Below are 23,825 nucleotides of genomic sequence, written 5' to 3' on the forward strand. Positions count from 1 at the left end.
TAGGCGACGACTGTATCATGGTGTTCATATTCGCATCCTTCGTCAATATCTTGAGCGATGAACGATCTCGTGATCATATAGAGCCGCCAACACTTCTCCAAACGCCGTTTGTCGTTCGTGGAATTGGTTCACATTGGCAAGAACACTCGTCAAGCATATCAGAGTCTCGGTAGTATGCTACCAATCAAAGTCCCCGTCATCCAAAGGAAATATGCCATTGGGGGATCGATACCGTCCAGCCGAGCTCGTGGCAGCTAAATCATGAACCTGTGCTGCATCCGCCGACGCCATCGCAACCACCGCCATTATTATTAGAAAACAAGAGATAAAAAGCTCCTTGAAATTCCCGAGCTCCGTTGCCTGTCATTGTCGATCTGCCAACGGAAAACGTAGCGACGATGGCAGCAGAAGTACAAGCAGCAAGATGCTACGTTCCATGATGACATTCTGGCCGACTTGCTATGCATGGAACATCCACCAACCATGCTCCAACTTCCGACAATTGAACCGCCTGTTATTATGACCTTAGTTCCGCATGTATGGAGAATGTCGGTTGCATTCACTTCTCGTTCGATTCCTGCGTTCGGGGGGGGTTGAATGGAACTGCCAACACGGAGGGTAGGTAGCCTTGGCGTGCTTCGTTCGCTGCCCCTGTCGGTGCTGGATTCCATCAGTGACGTTTGGAAATCGCTGCCGCCACGGGTTAACTTCATGTCCTTGCCGCGCTGTCGCAACTACCGTAATTAGTCGCGAATTCGTCAAGCACATCATGGTGTTCGTTCTTTGAGTCCACAATGTCAATAAGAAACGACTCCGGATATTTACCGGTGGGTGGCGTTTCCGAAGTTACGTCTCGCATGCCCATTGGGCAGCCGTTACAAGGTGAAACACTTGCCGACTACTCCTTGACTGCGAAGCAATGACAGTGGAAAAGGCGGCCATAGTTGCGCCTGTTCTAGACACGATGGCATCACCCAAGCCAAGGCGAAGCGCAGCAAAGAACCCCAACAACGTACGTGCAGCTTGCATGTGTCGTGAAAGCAGCATTGCATTACTTGTCATTGATAGTATCCCGCCAAAACACTGGGCATATTCACACTACAGAACCGGTTTCGACGAGTATGTATGCTGGTCATCGACAGTCAAGGCTTTGGCCTGCTCATTATGCTTACGGTCTTGATCAACACATTCGCCATGAGTTTTGCAAACTACAACGACCCCGCTGCAGGCACTTCAGATGCAGACACGGACGCGTACACCATTGATATGGTACGTACGACCTTTGGCCATGCACAGTGACATCATTTGGGTTCTCACTCCACGTGTCGAATTTGCCAGATTGAAAGTGCCACGCTGGTGGTGTTTATTGTTGAAGTATGCATGAGAGTCGTGGCGCAAGGCATCACCGGCCGCAATTCGTACTTTCAAGACAACTGGAACATCTTGGACTTTATCGTGATATTATCAGGGTATGGATTGTGATCGTCGTCGTAAAAGCCAACACATTGATCGTTCTGTAGTATTGTGATCTGGGGCTACCACGAAACGTCAAGCTTTTCGGGGATCCGATGTCTACGTATTTTGCGGCCCCTTCGTACGCTGCGGTCGTTCCCAGGTACTGTTTCAATACACTGTGCTATGTGACAACATGCCCACTAGGACTGCGCACTCTGGTCAACTCGCTCTTGTCAGCACTGCCAGCTCTCGCCAACGTGGCCATTCTGTTGTGCTTTTGCTACACTGTGTTTGCTATCCTTGGGATGGGCATATGGAGTGGCTTGTTGCACGGACGCTGCCGACTCACCGAGTTCCCCGTGCGGCTCAATTTCTCGGCTGCCGATGCCCCATGGAACCACGCGTACCCCGACGACAATTGGGTTCAAACGGTACTCACCAATCCGGAACGGTTCAAGTGCCACGACTCGTGGGACGTGGATAGTGTCTGGTCAAGTCCTCAGAGTTGCTTCTGGCCGCTTGACCCGACAGACACCGTCGGGCAGCTTTGCGGCGCGCGTTCGTGCCCAATTGGCACCACATGCGGCTCCAACTACGACCGCAAGGGCAACCCCCGGTTCCAGGACATCACTGTGAACGGCAAAGTGGTGTTTTCGATCACGACCGAGGCGGATTTCACGGCCAATTTGAACTTTGGCCTCACGTCGTTCGACGATGTCGGCAGCAGCCTCGTGATTGTGCTGCAAACGGTCACTGCGTCGGGGTGGATGGCACTGGCGGGCAATGTATGATGTGTACCGTGAAAACAATTCCATTCTTATTCGTTCATTAGACCCAAGACAGCTTTTCGTGGTTTGGGGCGGGGGTGTACTTCCACCTTGTCCTGTTCATTGGCATGTGCTTTCTCCTGCAGATCAACATGGCCATCATGGTGTCAGCTTTCGAAGTGACCAAAGTGACGACCGCCGCCGATATAACCCAGCCCCCCCTCGAGTACGCTATAGATTGTTATTATTGTTGCTTTTCATGGTTGGCATCCAGGGCCTCGTTTTCGACAAAGCGACGAATGATCTCGACACTCCCACTGGGCTTGCGGTACGATGTTTAACCTAGCCAATCCCTTATCAACCCATGGCATTTAGCATCAAGGCCACACAATTCCAAGCCGACCTGTGCAACTCGCCCGTGGGACAAGCGTACCACGCGTTCCGACGGCGGCTGCTCAAGATCCTCTCGACCAAGGGATTCCATCGCGTGAGCTTTTGCTTCACGCTGGTCAATATCGGCACGTTGGCCCTGCACCAGCACCCCATGCCGCCGGGGTTGAGTGGCGCGTACCTTGAAATCATTCAGTTTGTGTGCCTTGTGTACTTTGTCGCGGAGCTCGTCATGCAAATGTCTGCGCACGGCCCTCGCAAATTCCTTCAGTACGCAATTCTCCATTATACGAGGGTGATGCGTCTGTGATCGACGATCGTTTGTGTGCAGGTCGGGGCTGAACGTGTTTGACTTTGTGTCGATTGTGATTGGCGTCGTGGACATTGTGAGCAACCCGCCAGCGTTCATTGACGGCACCGTGGCCAACAGCAACCCGTTCATTGCATTGCGGGCGTTGCGTGCCGTGAAACTGGCGCAGTCGTGGCGGCCGCTGAAGCGACTCATGCTGGCCATTGGTCGCACCATGAGCGAGTTTCTCAACTTTTTGTTCTTTCTCGTGGTGTTTGTGTACATTTTCGCGCTGCTTGGCATGGAGGTACTTACTGTACTTGGTCCCAACTGGACGAGAATGTTGCCTTTACGATTGTTTGCCATGGTAGCTCTTTGCCAACAAGTTCTATTTTGACAGCGACAACAGGCCGATGGCCAACAACGGGACGCTGTCGCCGATCTTCCGGCACCGGTCGCATTTCGACACGATCGACGCGGCGCTGTTCACGGTGTTCCAAATTATCACGTACGACAACTGGCCGAGCGTCATGTACGACGGGTGGCTCGTCGTGGGGGTGGCCTCCCCCGTGTACTTCATCAGTATCATCGTGCTGGGAGTTTGGATTGTCATGAACATGTTCTCGGCCATCACGGTCAACTCGGTCATGGACGCGGTCGAGTCGGACCCGGCCACCGAGATGAAGCGGTCGTTGTCCAAAATGCGCTACTTGGAGCGCAGCGTGAGTCGCCTCGAGATCGGCGTCGCGTCCAAGAAGATACTCCCGGCCAAGCTCAAGGACGACTACGCCATGCGCACGCAGCACCCGATCCGGTTCGCGTGCCTCCAACTCACGAAAAGCAAGGCGTGGACGACGTTTGTCATCTTTGTGATCGCGACCGCGTCCATTCTCACGGCATTTGAAACCCCGTTGATGGACCTCCACGTGGGCATTGGCCAGCTCATGGACGACTTCAATCGCATGTTTGCCGTGCTGTTTTCGATCGAAATGGCCGTGGAGTTGACCGCGAACGGCCTCGTCAAGTACGTCAAGGACCCCTGGAAGGTACGACACAACCCATTGCGACAGGATTTCGACTAACGGGGTAGATTTTGGACGCCTTGATCACGGGGGTGTCGCTCATGTCGTGGACTGGGGGCCCCCAAGGCCAAGGCCCTGGGGGGTTAAACTTTGGCGTGATTCGGTCCTTCCGATGCCTTCGCGCGTTGCGACCGCTGCGCGTAATCAACCAGCTCCCGCAGCTCAAAGTCGTCGTGAACACGCTCTTCCGTTGCGTACCGGACATCGGCAAAGCGCTGCTGTTTCTGCTGTTCAGTTTGTTCATGTTTGGCATCGTCAGCGTCTTGTTCTACCAAGGCGGGCTCAGCTCGTGCTCTATCAGCCCGTACAAGTACCTTGAAAACCCCACCTATTCGCCGCTGCCGCCGTGGTTTCCGCCGACGTACGCTGGGAACTTCTCCATGGCCGACCTCGAGCAATGGGACGTGATGACCTTCCCCAAGCCTTGGAAGGACATGGCCGACGCCACCAGAGACGTGATGCAGACTGTGTGGACATCCTCGTGTCCGTTTTCGGCGGCGGAGGCGGCAGACGCGACCTTTCAGCCCACGTCCAAGCAAATGTGTTTGTGCTTTTCGCTCCAGTGGGAGCGCGTGGTGCCCCAGAGCTTTGATAACGTCATCGTTGCTATGTCGTCGTTGTACGAGCTCACGACCATGGAAGGGTGGGCGAACGTTGCGTTCGCCGCCGCCGACTGCACCGGCATCGACAGCCAGCCACTGCCCAACTATTCGCCCGTGATGCTCGTGTTTTGGGTCGCGTTTATGGTGTTCTGCGCATTCTTCATGACGAATCTGTTCCTGGGCATTCTCTGCGACAGCTTCATCCGGGAAAAGTACGGCGGGTTCCTCACCGACGACCAGATCAAGTGGGTCAACTTCCAGCGTAAACTCATCGCGATCGAGCCGCTCGAAAAGATCCCGCGGCCCACGGCACCGCTGCGCCAGTGGGCGTTCGACCTCGTGCACTGCGAGCCGTTCGACATTGGCATCACCGTGGCTATTCTGCTCAATATGGTGGCGCTGGCGATTTCGTACTTTGGCCAACACCCGACGATGGACCTCGCGCTCAACGCTATCAACTATGCGTTTTCGATGGTGTTTCTCTTCGAAGCGGCGCTCAAGCTGTTCGCCGTGGGCCCGCGGCAGTACTTTAGCCGCGGGTGGGACCGATTCGACTTTTTCATCCTCATGATCACGATCGTGTCGACGGTGCTGCCGTTTGTCGGGTCGGACAAACTCAACCTCGGCGGTGGCTCCATGGTTGTACGCGTATTTCGCGTCGGTCGCGCGCTGCGCCTGATCAACAAGGCCAAGTTGATGCGCAGTCTCTTTGACACGATCATCATCGCGCTGCCGGCCGTGGGGAACGTCACGGGCTTGCTCATGCTCATGTACTACATCTTCGCGGCGGTGGGGGTCCAGCTGTTTGCCAAAGTCGGGTACGGACCGAACCTGCTCAACCGCCACCAGAACTTTCGCACGTTTTGGCTCGCGCTGCAGACCCTCATCGGGTTCTCCACGGGAGAGAACTGGGACAACTTTATGTGGGAATTGTATTCCGTTACCCCAGAGTCCAATCCATCTTGCGTCGATCCTGCGTTCAACAGCTCCATGTGCGGGTTCAACGACGACCTCGAACTGTGCGAGCCACTGGATGGCTGTGGTGCGACGACGACTGCTGTCCACTCGGTTCAGTGTGCTGATTGTTTGCGAATAGGATCGTGGATGATATTGCCCTTTATGTACCTGTTTGAGCTCGTCGTGGGTTACATTGGGTTGAACCTCTTCTCAGGTTGAAAACCGATGAATGGCATGTTGATATTCAACGTTCTCTCAAACTGCCACGTCACAATAGGCATTTTGGTCGACGCGGTGGCCGACGCAGACACGGCCACGTCGGCGGTGGTGATGGATCTGCAAGATTTTGCCTTATTGTGGTCTAATTATGACCCGAATGCGTCGTGCCGCATCGAATTGGACCAGCTTACGCTCATTCTCAAGCAAATGCCACCCCCTTTGGGGTATAAAGGTCTTCCCGGATACTCGTTTCACCGTGTACGAAAAGAACTCGGTTCGTACATCCAATTCACAGTCGTCATCACTATGACGTTTCATCCAGTCACATATTTCCACCGGTAGGAACCACGGGACTGATGGTGTACGACGGCAACTTTGTGCATTTCCGCGAAGTGCCTCGGGCGCTGGCCCTTCGAACCGTCAGTCGGGTACGTACCATCGACCGTTGCTGGTTGTTCGAGATCGTTTTTGTCTTTTATAAATAGGGCAATCAACACACGTTTGCTGAGCTGAATTTGATGCTGGATGATTTGGGCATTACCAAGGATTTCCATCGGGCATGGAATCGGCGGTATCGCAAGGGCGCCGACACCCTCGTGCGGATGGAACCGACCGCCCCCATCCACTTGCATGTGGCGGGGCTCGTGATTGCAGGATGGCATCGCCGGCGCAAACGGTTCCAGTCTCGGCAAGAGTCGGTGCAGGCACTGGACGCAGTAGATCAAGTCAGGGAGGTTCTGCACGACATGTGCAACACCATTGCCACCGCTCCTACGACGACTACCTCGTACAAGGCGACGTAAACAAACAAACACAGGTAGATGGATGCTGGAGGCCGACGTAATCGATGCGTTAACACAGTTATTTGTCGTGGATCTTGCGCTTGTAAAAGACAATGTTGCCTGTGTCTTCGACGAATTTGCAGTTGGAGAACGACCGCCACAACGCAAACGGGATGGGGGTGGAGTCCTTCAGGTAGTAGTCGCCAAGGAGGGGCACGATCGCCTTGGTGGCTTCGGCGGCGTTGTAGAACGGCATCTTCGAAAAGATGTGGTGCGTCACGTGGGTGTCGGCGATGTGGTGGATAGCACTGTCGATCCACGACCCAAACGAGCGGTCCACGGTGCACAACGCTCCGCGCAACCAGTTCCATTCGTCGCCGCGGAAGTGCGGCACGTACGTGTCCGTGTGCTGGAGATACGTAATGAGCACCAAGTACGCGTTGCACACCATGTACGGCGCGAAGTAAAAGTTCCACACGTTGCCGATGCCGTACGTGTAGATGGCCGTCACGAGCAAGTACAGTGCGACCAAAAAGCAGAAGTCGCTCCACCAGATGCTCAATCGTTCCTTGGGCAAGATGAATGCCGCGTACGGGTTGAAGTGCGACTTAGCTTGACCTTCGTACTTGCTGGGGCCGGTCGCGTTGAAGAAGAGGTAGCCTGGCATCCAACCCACACCCAACATGAGGGTGATCTTGTACAAGTTGTACAGTGGCGAGTCTTCCAAGAGCGAATGGTCTGACGACGAAGCCACGGTCGAACGGGTGTTCGGGACAAACACTTCGTCGTTTTCGCAGCTGCCCGTGTTCGAGTGATGGCGGCGATGGGTGATTTTCCACGCATGGTACGGCACGAACAGGAGCGAGTGCAACACAATGCCCACGGTGTCGTTGACGTATTCCGAGTCCGAGAACGCTTGATGACCGCATTCATGCGCGACAACCCAAATGCCCGTGAAATACGTGCCCTGGACGAAGTAGTACACAAGCCACGCGAGCGCTTTGACCGGGTACGGCAATTCGGTCTTGTTGACATACAACGCCACGCCGAAGATCGCCGCGCAGATGGCCAAATTCTTGAAGAGGTGGTAAAAACTCTTCACGTAGCTGCGTTCAAAGCAATGCGCAGGAATCGCGGCACGAAGGTCCTTGAGAGTGATCGTCGGAGGTTCCAGCGGAAGCGGCTCCGGCGCGCCATCGATCTTGCGGTAGCCCGCCGCCTTGAGCGTGTCCAGCTTGGAAGGACGGCCTTGGCACATGGTCGACAGTTTCCAAATGGGGAACGTCCCCGCGCAATTCAGCGGATCCGATTGTACTGGATTGTACGAGTACATCTTAAATATACAAATAGAAGTTTAATCGTACGTACATAATACATTTACATGTACAATGTACTCCCACTCACGAACGTCATAATCAAACCGAATGACATCACGCGTTGAGAGGACCAATCCGATGCCGTCAACCCAAAACTACGTAATCTGATTGGTAGTTGATTATACCTTGCCTGCCTTGTCATCACTATCAAGTGACGCTATCCCGGTCCCCACGGCCTCTGACTCTGTCGCTGCCACGGATACCCCTGAGACGACGACGACTGTTGTGCCAGTCATCATGACTGCTGTGCCTGTGCCCTCACAGGTCTACGCTTGGGATCACCACCGAGGAAAGTGCTATAGACAAGCAGACCTGCAATGACCGGCCAATCAAACCAAGCGCTGATTTGATTGGCAGACGTTTCAGAAGCCGTTACAGACTATGTCAATTGGTATTTACGTTACACTCGGTGTAACGTTACTGGTACCGGTATACCAGTGGTTATTTTTCGCTCAGTACTAACAGTAAGCTAACTTTGTGTAGTAGTTCGTAGTCCTATGACTGGCGCCGTACAAATAGCACTTGTACGAAAGCTCGTATCAATGCCTACACTCCAGACTTACTACGTACTACTCGGAGTAATACTGTAGCGTTCAGGGCTTCCACCAAAAGTCCCCTAACAATGCAGCGAAATTGCCACTATGCGGTCAACGTTATATTCAGGGCACCATGAGAATGAGCACTTTGATAGTCTGGTCATTGTCTGGCAACCATTTTCACCTGTCCAAGTGCCGACGATAACGCTACAGTAGTAGACCAAGCGTTTCACAGTGTCAGTACGAATCGTATAGATAGTCAAAAATTTCTCCAAAACGTCAAATATCAATTCAGATTATTTGTAAAACTTAGCTGTCGTTTTGGTCCCAAATATAGATCGGCGCCAAGCTGAAAAGTCGCGCCCGTGCTGCTACGCCATGGGTTCCGTGCTGGGCAAGCTACGGCGACCACGACGGCTGCAGTCCGTCCCCCATACCCGTGTGGAGGCTGCAACCGTCACACCCGTGTCTATCCTCGGGCCTTCGAGCCACGAGCACGAGGGATCGATGATGGCCACGGGGGTTGACGTTGTAAAACCACTGCCACCTCGACAAGCCAAGACAGCAAAGCAAATTCTCAAGTCGGTCATCTCTGCGAGCACGCAAAACCTGCTCGCAGACGGCACGACAGCGGAAGACTTGCTCACGGTATACACGCAAATCCTCAACCCCCGTCTTGGGTCACCCACCGTATTCTTTACGTCTTAGGGCAACAAGACAAGTCAAGCGTTCTTGAACTACATTCGACACACAGAAGGGGGCATGAGTCGACAGAGCAGTGTGATTGAAAACGCGCTCGTGTTTTGGATGACTGTTCGAGGTGTGTTATGGTTGCCATTTTGGGAGCATATGGCAAGGAGGTTGTTAATGTGTTTGCAGATCTGGATTTTGTACCCGACGGCATGTTCCGATCGTTTGTGATTGCTGGCGCCTACGAAAGCTACATCCAACCCCATGCCAAGCGCGAGGTCCGTCCCCCTTGAGCCCTAGGCTCGTTGTCCCAGGATGGCTAAAAAACATGTAGGTTCCTGTCGTGAGCAATGTCGAACGCGCCCAGCTCAAGCTATACGTGGACGAAGTGGAAATGGACGAAGCCACGGCGCTGTTGCAGCAGATTTCATTAGACGTATGACAGTCCAAAGCATGTTCTCTTCTTTTCAGGTGAAATGCATCGATATGATGTACGGACTCGAATTAGGCGCTGGAACTGGTGCGCGAATCGTTTGCGGCGTTCTTAAAGGACCGCGGGCCGTACGGGTTTCGCGAGACACGGCTAAACAAAGGCACGTTGCCCAACTTTCCGTACGAAACACAGGGCGAACAGCGCGAGATTCTCGAAGATTTGCTCGAACACCCGAGCAGTTGTCGAGCATTTCGAGAGTACTTTCAGCGCATTGGCGGATGCCCCGAGTACATGTTTCTCGTCGATGTGTTGGATTACAAAGACACGGTCCAGGCGCTGCATCACGGTATTGTACTGAGTCATTTTTCTTCTCGATTATCACGGGATGTTGTGTCGAGTAGAAACCATGACGGCGGAAAAACACCAGCTGCATGTCGGGTACACGATGCGAAAGCTGCGCAAAATCTACAACAAATACCTCAAACACGGCTCCAAAGCCATGGTACGCCCCCCTACCATATAATTGGCGGTGGCTGCTAACGGTAGACTGTGTGGCTGATTGTTTGTTTAGATTCACATCCAAGAACGGCTGCGGGAAAGCATCCTTCTCGATATTGCCAAGAACCCGATCCCGTCCGTGGAAGTGTTTGACATCGCCATGAACAGCTGCTCCTACGTCGTCATCCTCGACCACCTCAACCTATTTTTACAGTCGCCCGAATACGAAGCCTCGAAATCTCGACGGGTAGAGCCCGAAATTCACGGTAACACTCTTATATATATATCATAAAGCGTCCGTCTATCAACGTATGGTTGGTTGATTTGGGTACAGGCGAGAAAGATTACTTTGTGCCAACGAACGGCCTGCCCACTTTGCCCGTGCCGTCGCTGCCAGTGATGGTGGCTGGCTCGGGCTCAAAGTACTTTCGCAGCTATCTGCGGGACCAAGGCGTCGAGTCGACCATGGACTTCTACCTTGAAATCGAGCAGTTCAAGCTCCTCCCACACAACAAGAAGGGGTACATCGCGGCCATTGCGGGCAAAGTACGTCGAACCATCCTCGTCCACGCACGCGAACGCTCATCGCATGTGTGTAGATCTTCAAAAAGTACATTTGCCGTGGCGCCAAGTTGGAGGTGTACCTGCCGTCACACATCCGCCGCAATATTCTCCAAGACATCGCCGACCCCCAAGACAGCACGTTCAACGAAGCATGCGAGTACGTACTGGGGCTATGGGAGCGCAAGTACCTCAAGCAGTTTCGAGCGACACCCTGGTTTAACGACATGCACCTGCACTTTTCCCGCGAGCAAAAATCGCTGGACGGGTCGGAACGACAGCGCGCGTGCGTGTCCTATCATTTCCGTGCCAAAGTGATATATATCGACATGTCTCATGTTTACTATGTGTTGTTACAGGCTGCTACCCCTGGAGCGAGACGAGCCCATCTCGCAGAACGCATTCCGCGACTTGCTTGCGCATGAAAACTCGGTGCAGATGACCCAATTCCACAAGTTTCTCGTCAAGGAGAGCTGCGCGTCGTACCTTCTCTTTTACAGCGAGATCGAAGAGTTCAAGCGGTTGCCCAAGTCGGACTACTTGACCAGGCAAGCCAAGAAGATCTTCTACCGATTCCTGCACGCGTCTGCCAAGGAAAGCGTGTGCCTGTCCACTGCAACCATCACAGAGTTCAATGTACACATGGAGAACCCGTCGCCGGCTATGTTCCGCACCGCGCAGGAGGAAGTGCTGCAGTTCCTGTGGAAGGTGCTGTACCCCAAGTTTATGAAGTCGCCGTTCTTCTGCGACTTGGCCACGATCAAAGAGATTGACAAGGCCAGCATCAAGGCCGACGGCCGGGCATCGAAAGGCGCGTCCATGCTGCGAAAGGGCACGGTGGTCCCGTCGATGATGTCCAAGCGCGGGTCGGCCGAGAACCTCCTCGCGCCGCAGGAAGTCACGATCACCGCCATCTTGGCCAACCAGGACACCCGGGCCATGCTGCTGGCATTCTGTGAGGAAATGTAAGGCGCCCTTTGGTTGTGTGATGTTGTTGAGGTTTGGTCTAGCTACTGTGCCGAGAGCTTGTACTTTTGGCTCGAATGCAACGAATACAAGAGCATCCCCCACGTCGATTACCTCCGTGTGCGGGCCCAAAAGATTTATCGCAAGTACATCACCGACTCGGCCAAGCTCCAGGTGAATCTCGTGCATGCGATCGTTCGAGATATTGAAAAGAGCCTCGCGGCGCCGTCGCGGACACTGTTCATCAAGGTATTCCATCATCATGCACGGGTCAGTCGTTTTCATACATCAACGTATTGCATGCAGGCCCAAGAAGCGATCGTGTTTATGATGGGCAAAGACACCCTTCCCAAGTTCAAAGCGTCCAAATTTGTACGTGAAACGAGACATTTCACATGTGTGACATTTTTTGGTGGTATAGTACGACCCGTGCGTGCGGATACTTGCCGACGCCGTAAAATGAAGGAAATTTTGTGGTTTTGTGGGAGCAAAAACGTACGTTAGGTTGATAGGAAGGTAGATAATGAGCATGAACATGTCGCGCCGGTGCGGGCGATGGTCACTGTGACAGCGTCAGGCGGGTTCGTGGTGGAAGTCGAAGGATGGCATGCTGTCAGCTACAGAGAGAACACCACATGTGAGTGAAGGCACCAGAGATGGGGACGACGGACCAGCACGTGATGCGACGTGTACCACTGAGTCATGGTCGACGGGAACGCGATCACGACGATGGCTCGGTAGACGGTCGCAATGCGCTTGAGCGCGAGACATACAGATCTTATATGGGCTACCTCTTGGACGAGATGAGCACAGTGGGGACGAGATATCACATGTACCATAGACGTCCGGCACGGGAGGACAGAGCGAGGTCGTATCGACGAAAAGGCACCGCGTCGTTGCCGACCATGTTTCGATCTGAAATTGTGTAAGACGCACACTCAATCAAGGAGCATGCTGCATTGATGAGTCCTACAGAAGCAAGGGTCGACGCGACGTGGGCAATGTCAGACACGAATGCAAGGTGAATGCGATTGAGAATGTGGGGACTGCGGCCATCCTGCATCGACGCCAAGTGCGTGGCAGTCGGAGCGAGGATTGGTGACAGGATGAGAACGCTTTCACCCATGGTAGCCAGATTCATCGCCAGTCTATGAAAGAGTCGCAAGGATGCATGGTGGTCTCCTGAGACCCCATATGCCGTCCCAAACTCCAGCTCCATCGTTGGGCCAATTCCGAGAATGCTGCTATAAATGTCATTGATTGGTTATAAATCCATATCGTTGCGTGATGATTGGCTTATGTTTTGGATTTGCTGAAAAAAATAGATGAAACATCTTAGCCAATCAGATTGTAGTAATTTTAGAATGACCAATGGGAATCTGTTCAGGTGGCATTTATCTGTTTACGACTCCATGTTCGTGATGGTTTCGACAATGGACGACCGACGTCGGCGGCGCTCGTGGTGGTAGCTGGCACTCTTCAAGAAGTTTTGGATGACATGACTCGCCACCTACGACATACGTCATCCCCAGTATCAATGCTATCATCACGCGCACGTACCACATGTTTGACTGGGGTCTTATGTCGTACAGAGAGCGCAACGACCTCGGCCTTTCTGTGCGTCCGTTTCCAAATCAGGTCGAATTCTTGGTCGATGCCTAGCCGCACGACTAAATCCGAGATCTCGCTGAAGCGTCGCTTGTCTCCCTAGTGCGTTTCCCATTTCCCATCCCCCATCAGCCAAAAAACTCGATCGCTTTTACCAAACAAAACGGACCTGACTCAGCGTCCGCTGCACTAGCGCGCGCGGAACGTCCTTGAAATGGACCCAAATTTTGTCGTACACGGGTATCTTGAGGTCGCCGATCGCCTTTAGAATGCGGCGGGGGGTAAACCCGGGTACGTACTTGAACCCGAACGGCGGCGGCAGTTGGCCCAGCAGCACGACCAGCTCCCGCATGCGAATAAAGCCGCTCGCGAAGCGGTCGAACTCGGCCCACTTGACTGCAAAAGCTTCCAGCGCGTCGGGTGTGATGGGGGACTTGCCGTCGTCGCCAATGGCGTCCACGATGATGGCTGCAAATTGCATCAGTTATCACATGAATTATAAGCGACGAGGAAGAACTCGCACCTGAAAACAGGTTGAGCCCAATGTACCCCACGACCAACGTGAACGAGTAAAAGTATGGCACTATCAGCCATGACGCTGCAAAACACAACGAGTAAGCACCGTGAAACTATACCTCCGAGTAACGTTACCGCAGCTATTGTTGGGGCAGCCGGCCGCATACGCCTCCCACATGAACGTGTCCCAGTTTTCGCCCGTAGAGAACCCAATGAGCATCTGGAACGCCGTCCAAAACGTCTGAAAGTTCTGGTGCGTGTTGAGCATCACGGGACCGTAGTTTAGCTTGGCAAACAGCTGGACCCCCAGCGCCGCAAATATGTAGTACAACAGCATGAGAAGCCCCATGACGTTGCCAACAGAGGGTAGCGACACGACGACCGTGTTGAAGAGCGACTTCATGAGCTTGGCCTTGTTGATCAAGCGAAGCGCCCGACCGACGCGAAACACACGGAAGGCCGTTGCACCTGCCGAAAACGAGCTGTTTTGAGGAAGCAGCTCGGACACAGTCGTGAGCACGACGATGGCAAAATCGAACCGATTCGACCCTTCGCGAAAGTACGGCCGGCCGTACGCGGCGAGCTTGAGCGTGGCTTCGGCCACAAACACGACGAGGCAGACGCGGCTCAGCAGTGCCAACGCGGTCGTCATCCACATCGGCTGGCTCGAGTACGTGACGGTCATCGCGGCCATGTTGAGCAAAATGCACGTAATGATCCCGTATTCAAACCGTTTGTGCCGCACGAGGCGAAAGCACCGGCGCCGCCACGGAGCGTTGGGCGGGTCGTAGTGCACTGTCATGGACAGGGACAGAACTTTTCGCTGGTCCTTGATCCAGCTGATCTGCTCGTCCGTGACCAGCACGCCGTACTTTTCCCGCATGAACGCGTCGCATAAAACAGCAATGAACATGTTGGTGACGAAGAACGCCCCCACAATCATAAACAAGATCCAGTACACCATGAACCACGGCTGGTGATTCGCAAGCGGCTGGCTGGCCGGCCCCGTGGCATCGATGCACGCGTTCGCGACGTCCGCCCACCCCTCAAACGTTGTGAGTTCGTAGAAAGCAGTCATGGACTCGACGATGTTGTCGAAGCGCTGGGGCACGAGCGGCAGCCACGACGTTTGAGGGCTAAAGCAAAGACAAATTTGCTTCGACGTGGGTACAAATTCCTGGGCTGCCAGCGACTCCTGCGTCATGTTGCAAGTGGCAGTGAGCAGTTGCTGCATGGTCGCATCCATAACGGTCCAACTGGTAGGAAACGTCATGATGTCTACCGATTCGAGCTCGGCCATCGAGTAGTTGCCCGCATAGTTAGCGGGAAACCAAGGCGGCGGCGGCGAATACGTCGGGTGGTTGAGGTACTGGTACGGACTGATGGAGCACGTGTTGAGCGCGCCTTTGAAAAAGAGAACGCCCGGCACGGCAAACAGCAGCAGCATGAAGAAGAAGAACACAAGGGACCTTCCGATGTCTGGAAGGCACTGGAAGAGCGTGTTCACGACGACTTTGAGCTGGGGCAGTTTGTTGATAACGCGCAACGGTCGAAGCGCACGCAGACTCCGCAGCGACCGGAGCCCACTCAGCGCCCCCCCCGCGTCATCCCCGATGCTCCACGCCAGCAGCGACACCCCCACGATGAAGAAGTCGAGGACGCGCCACGGATCCCGCAGGTACGTCCGGCGCCCGACCACGAACCCCAGTGCAACTATCGTGACCACCATTTCGAACGCAAAGATGACGGCAAACACGTTGTTGGCAACGTCGACGACCAGACCCAAGCCCCGCGTCGTGTCTTGGAGGGGCGAGTCGATCGCTGTGAGGACGCACGAGAGCCCGATGCACCCAAACATGACCTTGTTCCACATGGGGTGGTGGATGCCCCACACACACGCTCGTCGGACGGGGTTGGCACGCGAAAACAAGCACAAGCTGCGACTGGTGTAGAGCTTGCGCACCGTGGCGTGGACGCCCGTGCCGGTGGCAATGGGAGCCACGACGTTGCGTCGAACTAGAAGTAAGAGAGCATTGGTTTCCACAACGAGGAGGAAGTGACGAAGGTCGTACATCGGACCATGGCCATGACCATGCGCATCACACGCTTGAGGTGACTCACAGACACCCTACATACATAGCAACATGACATTCGAATAAGACCCGAATGGTGCCGTTGTACCCCTGGATTCGGTCAAACGAGTCGTCGGCGTCGTCGTCGACGCCTTCCATGACCGAGTCGACCATGATGGCGCAGAACATGCTCATAATCACCCACACCCCAAAGATGACAATGCTGACAAAATAGATGGGGGCGATGGCCCCAGAGCTGAGCCAGCCGTCGTACATGACAGCGGGCCAGTTGTCGTACGTGATGATTTGAAACACCGCCATAAACGCTTGGTGGATGGTGTCGAAGTTGGTGCGGTGGAGCATCGACGTTGGGTTCGTGTTGTTGAACGGGAGTGGGCGGTTGGCGCTGTCGAATTGGAACTTGGTCGCAAACAGCTACGTCAACGTACACACAGTTGTTCCATGTACATGTACAAGACGAATCCAGGAACGCACCTCCATGCCCAAAAGCGCATAAATGTAAATGAACATGATGAGGAAGAACAGAAAGTTGAGAATCTCGCCCATCGCGTCCATAATCGCCACGAGCAACCGGTTCAAACTCTTCCACGACCGAACCAACTTGAGCGCGCGAATGAGGCGGAACGTCGCGATGGGTGACGTGTTGCCTGGCGTGCCGTCCACGAACCGAGGCGGGTCGATAAAAAACTCGATGATCCCGGCCACAATCGTGAGCAAGTCGAACTGGTTGAACTTGTCGCTATACAGTGTACAGGTTTCATGAGCCGTCGACCAACAATCCGTACGTTTAGCAAGTCCAGCCACCACTGGAGGAGGATGTTTGATTACCCTAGGTACGATCGCACCCCGCCGGCGATGAGCTTGACCGTCATTTCGAGAATAAAATACACGAGGCACCCTGCGTTGACGACTTCGCTCCAGTCGTCAAAGGCGGGCTCGGACGGATAGTGGTCGGAGCACAGCAGCAGCACGTTCACCGTCGTGACGCAGGTCGCTACGGTCTGGAACCACTTGGACAGGGCGACTTTGAGCATGTTTTGGCGCACGGAGATGGCGATGCGACCGAGGGCAGACTTGGAATCGCCGCGGCGGAGCTTCTTGGCCTCTGTGAATTGCTGGGTCTTGAAAAAGTTGTCGATCGATTCTTTTCGAACCATCATCGTGGCTTGGTGGCGAAACGCGGGGGGGATGGCGCTAGGAGGCATGATATACACTTGTGAACGTGGGGATTTCTAAACTTGGGACAAGGTTACCTCAGACGAACCAGCTCCTGCATTTCCTTGGCCTTTTGGTACTCAAAGTACACGACGGCCATGTTGAGTTGCAGGAGAAAGCACATGCCGATGAACAGCGCCAGGTTGAAGTAGATGCCCCCGAGCACCGACGACAGACTGTCTTGGGTCTACACCACCATTGTCATTATAAATTCCTCGTGGAGTCGATAAAGTTGTACGTTTTGAGTGAGCACCATCCATCCCGACGCCGTGACCACTTGAAAGATGATGATCATGGCGCTGCCAACATCGTCAAAGCTCGTTAAACCAAAGTTGAGATTTGGAGTAAAATCGGGCTCGGTCATGATGGAAAACGCGGTCGTAGCATTGATCATGATGTCGAGGAACCGCGGCTGGCCGTTCACGTCGTAGTTGGACCCGCAAAACGTCCCCGGGCTGCAGTCTCGACTGCCGCAGTACAGCCCGACCGTGTCTGCCGGGTCGAGCGGCCAAAAGCAATTCTGTGGCGTCCACTCGGGCGAGTCGTTGGTCAAGTTCACGCACCGATACAACGCCGGGTTGGTCACCACCATGTTGATCCACGATTGATTGGGATACGAGTAATTCTGCGGTGGCGAAACAGCGTTGAAGTTGAGCTGCACGGGGAATTCGGTGAGGCGGCACCTGCCGTGGTACGTGCCTGACCACACGTCCATGCCCAAAATCGCAAACACGAGGTAGCTGAACCCGAGCAAGATGGTCACGTTGAACAGGGCTGGCAGACTGGACAGGACACTGTTCACGAGCACTTTGAGCCCTACATAGATCGTTGGATGGGACAGTGGGGGGCGACTGCTTTACATACCTGGAACCGAATGTAACGTGCGAAGGGGCCTCAGAATCCGAAGCATGCGCAATTGGGCGATGCCAACGACGGAGTCTCGGTCCAGGGACTCGAGCACTTTGGAGGCCAGCCCTGTGATCACGACGAGGGCGTCGAGCTTGTTCCAGTTATCCAACGTGTATGAAAACGGCCCTGTGATGCCCAGCGCGATGATTTTCACGAGAGCTTCCGCACTGAAAATGATGAGCGCGACGTCGTTGGCGTGTGCGATGATGATGTTGCCGCGTTTTGTGGGGTTGGGGCCATTCGCCCACGGATCGGAGTAATCAACGAGGCTTAAGATCAGCGTGTTGGCCAACACCATAAACACGATGAGCCGATCAAACCAAGGTGACTTGATTAGATCGATGCAAAACCTCCTCACGGGGTTGCGCAGTGTGATGCAGCCCAGCGACTTGGATTGCAGCTACAATAAGATCGTATTCTGTCGTCATCAAAGGGATATTGCTACGTACGTCGTTGTATTTGACGTGCCTTCGCGTCCCACCGAGCCTGGACTCCAACTTGGAGTTCATGGCTTTGGACTTGGCGACCTTAGCCATCATCTCCTTCATGCTGTTGGATCGAGACAGAGTCGCCAGTTTGGGCGATGAAGCGTTCTTCGTGGCGGCAATTGTGGGCGACGATATCGTCGGCATGCTGGGTCGAACTTGGACCTTTGTTATTGACGGACCGCTCGCGTCGTCATGGCCCGTAGGTGCCATACCGGCCTTGCTTGGAGGTGTGAAACCAATGCCACCGTAACCGATAAAGTCGAAACGTTGCGAAAGTGCACGCTTTGACTGGCCAAAATAATTCCGCTCGTTTTGATTGGTTCAGTTCAATCTTAACTCGAAAGAATTTTGAATCATTAGTTTTGATTGGTCAAAATGATTCCGTGATTTTGATTGGCTCAATCACAAAAGAAATTCGCCCAGCATGGCGACGATGAGATTGCCAGCGGCAGCCATGCCGGTCGACCGGGACAAGCTCAAGTATGTGCAACTGCATTATGAGGGAAACGAAGTCATATGCACTGAAGATGAGATCACCCCCGACGAACGTGAGCTACTTCAGTACACGGCAACTCCCCCGCCTCGCTCCAAGGTGCTCCTCCATAGTTGCTGCGCGCCGTGTAGTGGTGCCATGATCGAAGAGATGAGATACCTCATGGACCTCGACGTGACAATCTTCTTTTACAATCCCAACATCCATCCGCGCAAGGAGTACGAGATTCGTAAGGACGAGAACATCAAGTATGCCCTCAAGCACGGCATTCCATTCGTCGACTGCGACTACGACTCGGACTCATGGTACAAGCGCATGACCGGATTCGAACTAGACCCCGAGCGAGGGATTCGATGTTCGGCATGCTTTGACATGCGCATGGAAGTCACGGCCGCGTACGCTGTGCAGCACAACTTTGCTTACTTCACGACCACGAACGCCACATCGCGATGGAAGGACGAGACGCAGGTCAACTTGGCAGGAGTGCGCGCCGCCAAACTGTACAGAGGTACGTCCTACTTACTATCGCGAACAGCAATGAATCATGCAAGTAGAAGCGGCACCAACGACTCCATTGCAGTTTTGGGTGTACAACTGGAAGACAGATGCCATGACGCGCCGCAAGTACCAGGTGTCCGTGGACGAAAAGTTCTACAAGCAAGAGTACTGTGGGTGTGCTTACTCGCTGCGGGACTCCAACATTTGGCGGGCGCAACAGGGCATCCCCAAGGTCAAGATTGGGGGGGACGTGGCGGGGCTCGGCACGCGGTACTTCGAAGATGTCGAGGCCGACGAAGCGGAGGAATCGCAGGAGGTGGTGGACGCATTCTTCACTGACGCGTCGCAGCACTTTGGAGACTCGAAGCGCGTTGCCAAGTACAAGGTGGCGTTTCAGTCCAAGCCACCAAATGTCGTGGACTTTCAAGGGAGACTCAAGTCCGCGAATGACGTGACCGTCAATAACTGGTAGATGCGGAATATGGAGTCCAGCTGTACCCTGGACACCGCCTTCACACTAGTACTACCAGCACTTGAATCCAATTTCATTGGCCTGTGCACTGTTTGCTGATCGATACGCACAATGTAAGTTAGTACACATAAAAGTCAAGGTGTGTTGAACTCGATCCACTTTAAGGTGGCCTAGCCAATCAATTCCTAGAAAGGCAGTTTTTAATCTATCCGCCCAATTAATATGCAAATGGAAATACAAAGACTAAGCTGAAAATGATGCGCTTTATATTGGACCAGTTGTTTTAATCTGTTTGTGGACATAGTGGTGTGAATGCTAACAGGAAGCATAACGTTATCGCATTCATAACCCCCCACTAGAAGTATTTTGGCTTCATATAGCATATTGTGCTTTTCACTCGTTTTGGCTATTCACACCATAAACCTAGGTGTTTGTTACAGCGACCCCAGTGTTTTAGATAATCCCGTGATTTAGGATCACGTTTCGTTACAGAATGTAGTTATAGGGAGGTCATTTATGCAACTCCCTCGCTTTTGCACATTTGAAAAGTGCAAATCGAAGTTATATCTGCTATTCTCGGGACCAAATTGCACAGTTCACTGGTCATCATGAACAACTTTTGATATTACAAATGACACACAGCGAGGACATGCGCCGGTGTTCTACCGTACAGTACAGCGATGTACGTATGGTGCCACATCGTAGAAAACCACGCCATCTTCTTGTTCCATCGCATAGTACATGCAGGTAGCGTGAACTACGCGATGGAATTAATAGCCAAGGTGTTTTGGTCACTTCAGGATCACATGTGATAATTATTGCTCAGAGTTATTTGGCATTTATAAAACCCCAGTGAATTAGCTAAAACACCAGGTATTTATTAACACAGTTACAACAGCAGTACCACTCTTTTAGCTACGTGAAACCCCGATGCCAAAACAAGTGCAAAGCACAATACTACCGGTAGTATTGTAGAATTATAACCCGATACTTACGAGTCGAGTTACATGCCTTCCACAGCAACGTCTCAGAAAAAGTGTTCTTAAATTGGACGTTTACCTGTCAACGAATAACTCAATTTAAACCAATGGGAGGACAGAGTCTTTTGAACGAGCCAATGCAATACATTGTTGGAGCGTTATTTTGACGAATCAACGCAAAGTGACAGGACAACACATACGACACATAGTATTAATTAGCTTTGTTCAAGGTACAGCAGCCTCCAAGCCAAGAGCGTCACGGACACTGGCAACATAATCCTGTTCGTCGACACCGCCTTCGACGATATCGACGCCGGACCGTGTAATGATTTCCTTGGTCTCGGCATCGAGAAATATGAGTGTGGGGATGAACTTGACACCAAATCTCTTGCCCAAGTCGGTTTTGGTTGAGCGGGGTTCGTACGGAAGGGCTGGAAACGTCATGTAGTCGCCCCAGTACTCGTCGAATTGTTCCTGGGTGCGGTCACACGACACAAACACGATCTCGATGTCGGTGTGGGCGTCGGCCAAGTCTTCGTACAGCCGCGACACGATCGGGGTAAACGACCGGCAAGGTGGACACCAGTACGCGGCAAAGTAGATTCCAATCACCTTATTGCCTGCGAGGGCCTCTTCAGTTGGTACCACGCCCTCGGTGGTTAATATCTCGGGGCCAAGCAGCTCCTCCAACGTTGGGATGCCTTTTGCGCTGGCGATGTCGGCTGTGGGGTCGTCGTCGGCCATGCTGCAATACTGACCAGAAGCTGGAAACGCAGTAAATTGAAAAATGAACATAACGACTCGAGCTCATCCAACATGTGACCGACGAGGGATCTTATCGCCGATTGGGTATGTATGTTGTATGTTGCACCCACTCAACACTGATTATTTTGAATTTTTACACTACTACAGTACTGGTACTACGTAGTACTTCGAAGTACTGTATGTGGTTTCGCTGACGTTTTTCGTGGCAACAACACGTCAAAGTGGGGATCAGGTCACAATTGGGGTGTGATCTGCTATGGAGCATGAAAGGCACGTGCTGGCGCCAGTGCATCGGTCCCCCAAGATCCAACGTCAGCACGAGCTCGTCACGTGGAGGCAATTCGACTTTCTGACGAAGCTTTACCAGCATGGACTGTTGTGCTCAGTTTGGGAGTTTAATCCTCATTTCTCGTTGACTGTGAAAGATCATAATGTTACCCATTCAAAATCGTGTAAGGTTATCTACTGTTACTTGGTGGTTCACGAAACAAATACGAAACGTAACAGTATCTAGTATATACTACTAGTACTACTAACCAAAGTGGTGGTGTGTTTGCACAAGTATGTATGTAAAGTTGAGGTGCACGTCATGAAAATGCAACATGAGTAGAACCTCGCATGCACTACAGCAAGACCAACTCAAAGACTGTATGTTGACAAGGTACTTGTTGGGGGCTGGACCTAATCGAAGCCTCAAATAAGCGGGGTGAATCGAGCCGAGCCACGAGTCAAATCGACGAAGTTGTCGTGTTGCCAACATGAAGTCAACCATCATCCAAGACAGTGGCTTGGACGATGCAAGTGGCAACATACTACCGGTAGTACACAAGCGAGAATTTGGTCGATTACATTGTGAATAACTGGACAAGATTTGATGTTAATTTTTACTTGGAAATATGTTGGTGCTAGCATGTATGTAATGTACACTACTTCGATGTATATGATTATGAGTGAGGGGGAGGCTGTTTTTCACTAGTCGTGTTTTGGGGTTTTGCTCGTGGATTTTCAGGTAGATTTAGACGTGGGGCTTCACTCGTGGTTAAATCGTGTGGTGGAGTTTTATTTAGTGGGCATTACTGGGTTGTTGCTTCATAGTCGAGCAGCCCAGTAAGTGTAATATCACTCCATCATAGCTAACGTAAAACAAGCAAACAAGCCGTGGGCCCTATATCTTCACGAAGGTATTGTAACCGTGTTAGAGTGTACTTTGTGAGCTGTAGTGCTGGTCATACCATACAGTTCGAATGCCTACGCGTCGATACGTATAAGGATGCCCAAGCAATTCTCGTTAATACTAAGTTCCACAGTTTAACCACAAGCAAAACAACAACACATGACATTTTCTGTGACCACCAGTAAAAAGTCAAATGGCCACACGTTTTTATCCTATTCCCCTGAGTGAGGCACGGCGAGTTCGACGAGTACGGTATGGCGAATGGAGGTGAGAGGAATGCGAGTTGCACTAAGCTTATGGTGGAGAGATGGAGGAGAGTCAGCCTTCCACAACGCCCCCAAGCTAACACCATCGTGGCTCCTGGTCCTACTAACGTTAACGCCATACTGTACCATTAACGCGTGTTGGGTAGCTGTTGGTATAAGGAACCATTTTTGCCTTAACGTTAGTCGTAGATGGGTACACCTTTCCCATGCATAAGCCACCAACCAGTACAGTAGTTCAGGCAATGTTGTATTCGTACGCTTGACGTTAGCCAGTCCTTGGACACTAAGAATGACGCACACCTCCAACTTGAGACGATATCGCCATGCATTTGTGACGCCCAAAGAACTTGAATTTGTGCGTTTCAAAATCCTTCAACTCACGCTGAGTATACTTTAATCCAGTGTTTCGTGAATGTTTCGTAAATCAGTGGTATTTTTCTATACTTGAAGCACCATACAAAATCCAGCATAAAGGAAAATCGATACTTCCGTTTTACGAAACAAAATGTTTCGTGACTGCATTGAAATTGTTTCGTATTTGTTTCGTAAACCGTGTATATCTAACGTTATCTTACTCTTGGAATTCCAAAATGGCTAATCTCAAATATTTGAAATTCAGTTTGGAAATACTACGTAGTACTGTACAATACAGCACATCACAATTAAAAAAAACACCTCGCCGCAAGCCCCACCATCCCCCCGCACTCGGACGTCTAACGTTCGACGTATGCGAAGTCCGCTAGCT

At 52.5% G+C, this 23,825-nt stretch overlaps 7 protein-coding genes across 7 annotated transcripts; 4 read left to right on the plus strand and 3 right to left on the minus strand.

Moving 5' to 3' along the window:
- Positions 1 to 919: 919 nt before the first annotated feature.
- Positions 920 to 6,564, plus strand: H257_18120 (hypothetical protein; the record flags this gene model as incomplete). Its single annotated transcript, XM_009847128.1, has 15 exons — positions 920 to 1,012; positions 1,069 to 1,269; positions 1,339 to 1,469; positions 1,521 to 1,615; positions 1,660 to 2,240; positions 2,288 to 2,448; positions 2,497 to 2,550; positions 2,598 to 2,882; positions 2,944 to 3,208; positions 3,273 to 3,947; positions 3,992 to 5,627; positions 5,682 to 5,756; positions 5,820 to 6,035; positions 6,104 to 6,189; positions 6,247 to 6,564. The coding sequence occupies 15 exons, from the start codon at positions 920 to 922 to the stop codon at positions 6,562 to 6,564; spliced, it is 4,872 nt and encodes a 1,623-aa protein (XP_009845430.1).
- A 22-nt stretch (positions 6,565 to 6,586) lies between these two features.
- H257_18121 (hypothetical protein) lies at positions 6,587 to 7,285 on the plus strand (the record flags this gene model as incomplete). Its single annotated transcript, XM_009847129.1, has 1 exon — positions 6,587 to 7,285. One exon carries the CDS (start codon positions 6,587 to 6,589, stop codon positions 7,283 to 7,285), a length of 699 nt encoding a protein of 232 aa, XP_009845431.1.
- A 1,472-nt stretch (positions 7,286 to 8,757) lies between these two features.
- Positions 8,758 to 12,221, plus strand: H257_18122 (hypothetical protein). Its single transcript, XM_009847130.1, has 13 exons — positions 8,758 to 9,103; positions 9,164 to 9,275; positions 9,335 to 9,423; positions 9,480 to 9,581; positions 9,654 to 9,924; positions 9,980 to 10,080; positions 10,150 to 10,342; positions 10,411 to 10,622; positions 10,676 to 10,923; positions 10,997 to 11,602; positions 11,648 to 11,852; positions 11,910 to 11,975; positions 12,025 to 12,221. The coding sequence occupies exons 1-13, from the start codon at positions 8,834 to 8,836 to the stop codon at positions 12,064 to 12,066; spliced, it is 2,517 nt and encodes an 838-aa protein (XP_009845432.1). The 5' UTR covers positions 8,758 to 8,833; the 3' UTR covers positions 12,067 to 12,221.
- On the minus strand, positions 12,104 to 12,822 carry H257_18123 (hypothetical protein; the record flags this gene model as incomplete). The annotated part of the gene is made up of 4 exons (XM_009847131.1): positions 12,104 to 12,220; positions 12,275 to 12,396; positions 12,440 to 12,518; positions 12,577 to 12,822. The coding sequence occupies 4 exons, from the start codon at positions 12,820 to 12,822 to the stop codon at positions 12,104 to 12,106; spliced, it is 564 nt and encodes a 187-aa protein (XP_009845433.1).
- A 107-nt stretch (positions 12,823 to 12,929) lies between these two features.
- Positions 12,930 to 18,672, minus strand: H257_18124 (hypothetical protein). Its single transcript, XM_009847132.1, has 13 exons — positions 18,394 to 18,672; positions 17,900 to 18,344; positions 17,274 to 17,851; positions 17,074 to 17,222; positions 16,649 to 17,014; positions 16,295 to 16,559; positions 15,909 to 16,234; positions 15,800 to 15,855; positions 13,863 to 15,743; positions 13,735 to 13,809; positions 13,381 to 13,679; positions 13,164 to 13,310; positions 12,930 to 13,113 (listed from the first exon to the last, which is right to left on the minus strand). The coding sequence occupies exons 1-13, from the start codon at positions 18,640 to 18,642 to the stop codon at positions 13,006 to 13,008; spliced, it is 4,944 nt and encodes a 1,647-aa protein (XP_009845434.1). The 5' UTR covers positions 18,643 to 18,672; the 3' UTR covers positions 12,930 to 13,005.
- A 176-nt stretch (positions 18,673 to 18,848) lies between these two features.
- On the plus strand, positions 18,849 to 20,034 carry H257_18125 (hypothetical protein). Its single transcript, XM_009847133.1, has 2 exons — positions 18,849 to 19,433; positions 19,480 to 20,034. The coding sequence occupies exons 1-2, from the start codon at positions 18,857 to 18,859 to the stop codon at positions 19,893 to 19,895; spliced, it is 993 nt and encodes a 330-aa protein (XP_009845435.1). The 5' UTR covers positions 18,849 to 18,856; the 3' UTR covers positions 19,896 to 20,034.
- A 1,028-nt stretch (positions 20,035 to 21,062) lies between these two features.
- On the minus strand, positions 21,063 to 21,702 carry H257_18126 (hypothetical protein). Its single transcript, XM_009847134.1, has one exon. It carries the CDS (start codon positions 21,668 to 21,670, stop codon positions 21,101 to 21,103), a length of 570 nt encoding a protein of 189 aa, XP_009845436.1. The 5' UTR covers positions 21,671 to 21,702; the 3' UTR covers positions 21,063 to 21,100.
- Between the last annotated feature and the right edge of the window lie 2,123 nt (positions 21,703 to 23,825).

This window comes from Aphanomyces astaci, assembly GCF_000520075.1.
Source record: "Aphanomyces astaci strain APO3 unplaced genomic scaffold supercont1.138, whole genome shotgun sequence".
NCBI lineage: Eukaryota > Oomycota > Saprolegniomycetes > Saprolegniales > Verrucalvaceae > Aphanomyces > Aphanomyces astaci.

Excerpts from the sequence above, each read along its gene's own strand:
- H257_18122 (XM_009847130.1), top strand. The coding sequence starts at position 8,834 with ATGGGTTCCGTGCTGGGCAAGCTACGGCGACCACGACGGCTGCAGTCC. Across the intron at positions 9,104-9,163 it reads CAGCGGAAGACTTGCTCACG|GGCAACAAGACAAGTCAAGC; the intron begins GTATACACGCAA and ends TTTACGTCTTAG. Across the intron at positions 10,081-10,149 it reads AACACGGCTCCAAAGCCATG|ATTCACATCCAAGAACGGCT; the intron begins GTACGCCCCCCT and ends TTGTTTGTTTAG.
- H257_18124 (XM_009847132.1), bottom strand. The coding sequence starts at position 18,642 with ATGGCACCTACGGGCCATGACGACGCGAGCGGTCCGTCAATAACAAAG. Across the intron at positions 15,744-15,799 it reads GGTCATGGCCATGGTCCGAT|TTCGACGCAACGTCGTGGCT; the intron begins GTACGACCTTCG and ends TCTTACTTCTAG. Across the intron at positions 13,311-13,380 it reads TGCAGCGGACGCTGAGTCAG|GGAGACAAGCGACGCTTCAG; the intron begins GTCCGTTTTGTT and ends GAAACGCACTAG.
- H257_18125 (XM_009847133.1), top strand. The coding sequence starts at position 18,857 with ATGGCGACGATGAGATTGCCAGCGGCAGCCATGCCGGTCGACCGGGAC. Across the intron at positions 19,434-19,479 it reads CGCCGCCAAACTGTACAGAG|AAGCGGCACCAACGACTCCA; the intron begins GTACGTCCTACT and ends TCATGCAAGTAG.
- H257_18126 (XM_009847134.1), bottom strand. The coding sequence starts at position 21,670 with ATGTTCATTTTTCAATTTACTGCGTTTCCAGCTTCTGGTCAGTATTGC.